Source organism: Crotalus tigris, unplaced genomic scaffold (assembly GCF_016545835.1).
Source record: "Crotalus tigris isolate CLP2741 ecotype Arizona unplaced genomic scaffold, ASM1654583v1 scf7180000017644.4837335, whole genome shotgun sequence".
NCBI lineage: Eukaryota > Metazoa > Chordata > Lepidosauria > Squamata > Viperidae > Crotalus > Crotalus tigris.
Window position 1 is genome coordinate 970,406 of NW_024096536.1, and position 7,776 is coordinate 978,181.

The window sequence follows — 7,776 nt, forward strand, 5'->3', positions numbered from 1 at the left end:
GGTTGAGAACCATTGTGTTAGACGGTCACAAACTGATGACATGACCCTGGGACAATGTAACCGTTATAAATACATGCAGTTGCCAAGCATTCAAATTTTGATCATGTGACCATGGGGATGCTGCAACAGTCGTAAATGTGAAAAACAGTCATATGTCACTTTTTCAGTGCTGTTGTAACTTAAAATGGTCACTAAACAAATGGTTGTATAATTTGAGGACTGCCTGTATGAGATAACCACAAGTTTCTCTTTCTCAAGTGGGCCTTCAGGTACAATGCATGCAGTGCAAAGATAGGGCTGTTAATAAGCTTTCAGGTAACCGGATGACAGGATGGCAGTTCCAATACTGTACCAAATGGGCATGTGCTGCAGTGTTATTGTAACTCTTAATTTCATCCCTGCTTTTACTTGCCGATAAGTCAGGCTTGTTTCAGGTAAAATATTCTCCATTTCCTGACCATTTTTGGTTGCTATTTTTGTTCTAGTGTAGAGAGTAAAAAAGATGACTATGATTAAGTTAGGCAAGAACTGTTACCTAGGCAATAGGGGCTGAAACATCTTTAAAACAACAGAAAATTATTACTGATCACAGTCCTGCACCTTGAATGAACGCAGCTTGGATTTATGATTCAGTGTAAAGATGTGCACAGTGTTCTTTGTGGAACAGCTGGTGGCTTTTGCCCAAACTGAAATGTATTTGTTATTTTATACTGCTGACTATAAAGCCACTGCTGACTCTATAAAGCCTATGTTTTACAGCAGTCCAATAAAGCATGCAACCCATTAAAATGTTCACAATCAGGTTAATTAAACTCATAAATAAATGATATAAAATACAAATTATAATACATGGGGAAAAATAACCAAATACAAGAGCAAAATGAGATACAATTACATTGAAATTCAAAAATTGTGACAATTAGTCATATTGCTTCCCAGATGAATTCTGTCCTATGCAGCTTCCGGAATGTTAAAAGGAATGCTGTGAATTTACTGTATTCTGTATGTCTGGGGCAGCAACACAGAAATAGCGCCTCCTGGCCTGTTTTTCAAGTATTTGACTGGAGCTAATTTGTTCCAAATATGAATTGAATTGAAATATGAATTGAAATTAATTGTGGCAGGGCTGGTTTGGGAAGGGGATAGGGACAAAGGACATTGGCAGTGGCTGGGGGAAGAAGAGACTTCCTATGAATCATCACTTGTAGCTAACTAATGGTTAAAATATACTAACATGCTTGGCTACAAACTAATCACTGTAGCTTAGCATGATAGAATAATTTACCCATCTGGATAATTTAGGATAGTAAGTTAGGGAAATCTATAAAATTTGGTTAATTTTACAACAGAAATGCATGTTCAGCTAGTAAAATGTAAAAATGTGCTTTTCACAAAATGGAAGTAATAATTTCAGCCTCCCAGAGTCACTGTGAGTCGGGCAACTTTATAAATTTCTTTAATAAATAAGGTTAAATACTTGGTTGATATGATTTGAAAAGTAGAAAGCAGACTAATTGATTCCACAATTACTCGTTTGATAAGGAGACACAATTCTTACAACTTTTTCAGGACTACAACTTCAAATATTATTATGTTTGTCCAACATAATAAAGTGGTTAACAGTAACCTTGTCAACTATGTTATCTGCTTAATGTATGCAGTTGCCTAGGTTCATCCACTACACTGAACTACAAATTAATCAAACTGGTTGGGTTTCACAAGACACGTCACTGTGTAACCAACTTCATTTAAATCTGAAGTATTGTGCATTTTCAGACAGAAGTATTTTCAAACGACTTTATTCTGAGTTACGACTTTTGGCTGGTCACTCAGCCCAATCTATATCACACAATGTTATGGGTAAAATAGGAGGAGGAAGGTGTGGTGGATTATGTTCACCATCTTGAATTGTTTGTAAAAATAATAAAGGTGTGATCCAAACAAATAATTCAGATAACCTACTAGTGAAAAGAACTACAATGGAGGATAAATACTATAATTAGGTTAATGCTATAATGGTAAGGGATGAAAAAAAGTCATGCACTGACATCCATCATTATGAAATGCTTTGAGAGGCTGATAAAGGACATTATTGTATCTAGCTTCCTGCCAACATCTGACCCGCTTCAGTTTGCTTATCGATCAAATCGCTCTACAGAGGATGCTATTTCTTCTGTTCTCTATTTGAGCTTGGAGCACTTAGAGCAGGGGTGTCAAACTGCTAGGCCGTGCCCACCCCAGCTCCGGCAGTGCAAAAAAAGTTGCGATACGTCACAACACGTCATGTGATGTCAACTTCAGTTTGGCATTTAATACAATCATTCCCCAGCATCTAGTAGACAAACTGGGCCTTTTAGGCTTAAACACTCTTTTGTGCAACTGGATTCTTGATTTTCTTATTGACAGGCCCCAGTATGTGTGAGCTGGAACAAATATTTCTAACACCATTTTCTTGAGCACAGGTTCTCTTCAGGGCTGAATCCTAAGTCCGCTGCTGTTCACCCTGTTTACCCATGACTGTTGTGCTAGGTTTGCCACCAACCATATTGTGAAGTATGCAGACAATACAACAGTAGTGGGCCTTATTCAAGATGACAATGAGGGTGCTTACCGCAAGGAGGTTGAGGATTTCCTTTTTATTTTTAGTAAAATGCACAAATTACTGTTCTTATGTAGTAACTGCATAGTTATAAATCATGAAATCATACATAATTTTACCATTTCTGGTACTTCACAAACAACTTTTGCCTAAACAGTCTGGTGTAAACTGGCCATTTTATTTCTGTAAAGTTTTCATTTATTAAAGAAATGACAAACGATACATTGAATAAACTCAAAAATACTTGAAAAGTAACTAACATAATATGGTAGGAAATTATATAACTCCTTTTTGAGAAGAAGAGAGTATCACAAGAATATCCCTTTCCTAAAAATTATCACAAAAAATGGACTTATTATACTTGCATCTTAAGTATAGCAAAAATTAATGTTTGTGATATCCTTGTGGAAGCACTTCAAATGCCTATAATTCTGACTGTTACTATGTTGTTATAAATGAAGAACTAAAGAAATATTTGTCTATAAATTAAATCAATTATTACTACTAAAAAGTGTAATTGTTAGTTTGTTGCAGCAAAACTAATAGTTTTACAATTATGCAATAAAGCAATCTTTTCAGCTCTGATATTGCAACATGAAATCCAAATTCTCTCTTCTATATGTACAGAAATTACTTGTTTAAGTTAACTTACTCCTAACAAATGTGGCAAAAGACTGTTTTTTCTGGTTCAGGGAAGATATTTTTTTCTAGCAGAGAGCCAAAAGATAATCTTAAGAGTCTTATGTCCAAACTCAGCAAACTCATCAAAGATCTGAATTCTCCACCCTGAGCACAAACCGTCGTTCCATATGAAATGCAACAACTGAGCATATCATATGTAGAAATATTGTAGCCTATTATAATAGACATACTTCCCAACCAGAAAAAGACTGGCAAGCATTTGCTCACTGATGCTGATATTTTTAGCAACGATGGACAAGTTACTTTTGTCAGATTGTTCCAGCTCTTCCAAAATACTCTCTCTCAAATCTCTGGAAGTCTTCTTCAGTGAAGACAGTTCCTTCTGGCTTCTTCTTCACTTTTTCTACAGGGCGGTCTTTAGCTTTCCTCCCTCTATTTTGGGTTAAAATCTACAGAAATAATGCAAATGAAAATAATAACTCAATATCTTTTAATATATGTAAGTGTAATCATTAATCAGTAGTATAATAAACCTGAGTTTAACCAAACTCAATAGATTATTTGATTACATTGATGAAAGATACAGGTCCCTGTATGCAGTCCTAAACACCACTCAAGGATTTGTATTTGTTGAAGCACTTGAGAACAGCTTTTTATCTGGATTCTCAGATATTCTCCAGATCTGATGCATGATCCTGGGAGAACTTGAATTTAAGGTACTCCCAAAAGATTTACATGTATGCCCATACAGGTTGTGAATCACAATTTGTGCTTTGAATCCAGGTCAACGCACAACACTAATTTCAAATAATTGAATTTGAAAACTCAAGATCTAAAGTATTTGGCAAGGGCATTAGAAAAAATTGGAAATAGAGACACGAGAAACCTGCTTATACTGAGAAACAAGCTCCCTTCTCAAAAAGCTGTCAATTATATAAAAATAGAGCTGTATTTTTCTTTTATTTCTAATAGCATCTCCTCTCCCCAAATAAACAAGCAACAAGTAACAAACTGACCTTTTCAGTAGTTGTACTGTCTGCCACACAATGAGTACCCATCATATACTGCATGTTTTTCTTAAAGTGGTCAGCTGCTTGATGTTTCTGATATTCCTCTGGAAAAAACAATACAATAAGAAAGTATGCAGATAAAATTCAGGAGGAAATAAATTCATACTTGTCTTTAGGGAGTTAGTATTGCAATTATAAGCCTGATTCATCCTGCTTGCCTCAGGTTTTAATTTGATTTTGTACAGCCACTATTTTGGAGGGATCAAGTTATTTCAAGGTGTATGTGAATTTTCATATACAATAAGATGATAAAGGGGGAAAAAAAATCTTTTTCCTACAGGAGTTTGTTCACATGACAAAATCTGTGGAAGATTTTATACTTATCTCCTTTTTGGGACAAAAGAAAATATTTACTGGCTAATAGAATAGTCATCAATGCTTTTTATTATTGTCTTCAGTTATTGGGAAAACCTGTGTACTTCATAAGATTTCAAGGAATTTTGTATGCAATAGTCTGCAATCTGGTTGTCTCTAATATAAATCACAAAATCAAGCTCTGATGGCTGAGGACCACCGGAGCTATAATAAAAAAGGAGCTATAATAAAAAACATGATCTACATATGGGAAACTACTCCAAAACATGCTTTCAGCTTATGTGGAATGTAGGTCAAACTTTGTGGGTTTTCTTGTTGCATTAAGTGAATAAAGAATGCACTTTGGAGCATGGTCAGACCTATTGTGATACATTTGTGGGAGAGAAGGGAAAGAGCTGGAAATACTTGAATCAGCAAATGGAGTAATAGAATATGAAGCATGAGAATATCAGTAGCAGCTCAGGCAACAGAAGGAACTGGAAGTTCAGAGGGCATGAAGTTTGGTACTATGTCCCACACTTGGGCACTGGTATTGTTGAAGGAAAGAAGACATAAAATGCAACGATTGGGCATGGGCAGATGAATAGAATATATCACACTGGAAGATACTGAATAGAGAAGAGAGGGAAACATCTTCACTGCCACTTCCTTATTTCTCTTCTCCCTTGCCTCTATACCAGTGGTTCTCAACCTGTGGGTCGCAACCCCATTTGGGGTCGAACGACCATTTCACAGGGGTCGCCAAACAACACAGTCCGCCATTTTTTTCCCCTTTTCCTTAGCTGTGCTACTCCCTTTTATTCTATTGGCTTTTGAAAGCCAACAGAATAGACTCTGTTGAATAGAGTCTAATTCTATTGGCTTTCAAAAGCCAATAGGAATTGTCCAGGCTGCCTCTGCCCTGCTGAGCCCACCAAAAGTCCCATTCTGCAAACGGTGCTGCAAGTTGTCTGCAGCGAAGGCAAGCGGTCTGGAAGTTTCCACCCCCCTCTGCTGAGCAATTACTAAAAATATAAGTAAAAGAGGGCCCGGGGTGGGAGGTCAGCAGTGCAGGGAGGGTTGCTGGCGTGCGGGGGGCCCGGCGGGTGCCTTACCTCCCTTGGGCTGGCCCAGCCGGTGGTCGGCCTGCTCCGTCTCTGCCGCTTGCCAGCTACGCCTCGGCTGGCGCAGGGGGCGGCACCACGCATGCGTGGCGCTCCTGGGCAGGGAGAGTCCTCGACTTACGACCGGTTGGGTAGTCCTTGACTTACGACCGGTTGGGTAGTCCTCGATTTATGACCAGTTGGGGGGTCGGGGCATTAAAAAGGTTGAGAACCACCGCTCTACACTATGCTCAATTACTGCTGCCTCATGCCTGGAACAGATCTATTTTGTTTTGTGCCTCGACCAAAACATATAACACATACAGGTTTCAGCTTTGGCACAGACCACACCACCATAATTCTGAGTACATAAATATTTTAAAAAGATAGTATAAAAATATCATCACTATCATGAAGCTATGATATGCAGAGGCTCTGCCTTTAGGACACATTTTTTCAATACAATACCACAATAATAATTTTATTATTTTTTTAATCACTTGGGAGGAAGCATATATTGTCAATTTTCGGCATGAGTATGGTTTGAAATTATAAGTTATCTTGAATGGGATAGGAAAGGAGGTACATAAAATAAGTAAAAATATGGTTGCACTAATAGGAAAAAAATGAAAGAATGTTATAACCTATAACTCACGCATGTCACTCATATCTATATGCATAAGATCATATACAAAGATGATAAATTGATATCAGTTGAGTAAAGGAAGTTTGTTTTGCTTAAATATACATTTGAAATTTCCGTGCAACTTACAATGTTGTGCATTTATTGTTTAACTGTAAAATGCAAGTAGAGCTCAAAAATTTGCATTTGCATTAGTCAGACACAATCAAAATATACCGAATAAATTCGATGAGGGTCGCCCACTTGGTCATCATGCTCCATCTTACCCCTACTCACCTAACGCAGATTTGATAATTCTTCCTTTGATTGTGGCCTTGTCTCTTTTGGACCTTGAACTTTTGTTTTTCTTCTTTTTCAACAGATTATTGGGTCGGGCGGCGCTCGCTGATCTTTGAGAGGAGTCGGACACTAATTATCAGACAGAGAAACAAGAAGGATTGTTTAGCCTAAACTGGATTCTCCCTTTTTCTCCTTTGACCACTCTGCAGCCCTCGGTTACCTCCCGCCGTCTCCAGTAGTTCCAATCCCTTTCTTAGCAAGGAAGCGGACATTTTCCCTTCTCTCCAAACACGTGAATTATCTTGAACTTCCTTTCTGTTTCAGCTCTATGGTCTTTTCAGATATGATACTTCCGAGTTCAGTTTTGCCACTCTTCCTTTGACCTACTTCGCTTTGCATTGCCAAAGTCGCCACATTTCCGGTTTTTTTCATCCCGAACGGGTGGGTTAGTGTAATCCGTTAGCTGCGCAACAGCGGTTTGGAAAAAGGAAGAAAATGATGTATCGTATTTGTAAGAAGGCGAAGGAAGGAGAAATTGTATCTCATGTCGGAAGCCAGCAATTGTTCTGATCTTTCATTCTGATCTACAAATTGTATTGTTATGTAATCACTTCAATTCTAAGTAACGTAAGACAACTACTAGCAATTAATAATAACTTTTATAAAGTATAAAATAGCCTATTAAACATCATTTAATAGTCTATTAAAATGTATGGCTTTAAACATATGCACTCTGAAAGCAAAATTATTAGGAGACCAAGACCTGAACTGCAGTATAATCTTACAGTGTCAGAAACACATGCTGTAGAATTAAATGGGATTTACTGGAATCAACTGAGGGCAGATAACTAGGAATTCACCTCTATTGAACATAAAGGATTTTGTTCTGAAGAGGCATATGTTACACTTTCAGGGATAATTTTTTAAAAACCCACTAAAACATGAAGGACATTTTTGAGTTTTACATTAGTTAAATATATTCCTTAAATGAGGAAGCTTTATAGATTTGTTTAAGGTAAGAGATGGGATATAAGTAGAAAATATCATTTCATGTATTTTAAGAGATGGTGAATTATTTGAGATATATTTGCTGTGATGAAGTGGAAAACCACTTTTTAATAATATTTTTTCTTTATTATTTTTCTT

At 37.1% G+C, this 7,776-nt stretch overlaps 1 protein-coding gene across 1 annotated transcript; it reads right to left on the reverse strand.

The window, feature by feature from the left end:
* Window positions 1-2,617: 2,617 nt before the first annotated feature.
* On the reverse strand, window positions 2,618-7,006 carry RPS19BP1 (ribosomal protein S19 binding protein 1). Its single transcript, XM_039335514.1, has 4 exons — window positions 6,851-7,006; window positions 6,628-6,759; window positions 4,258-4,355; window positions 2,618-3,690 (listed from the first exon to the last, which is right to left on the reverse strand). Exons 1-4 carry the CDS (start codon window positions 6,900-6,902, stop codon window positions 3,550-3,552), a joined length of 423 nt encoding a protein of 140 aa, XP_039191448.1. The 5' UTR covers window positions 6,903-7,006; the 3' UTR covers window positions 2,618-3,549.
* Window positions 7,007-7,776: the final 770 nt, after the last annotated feature.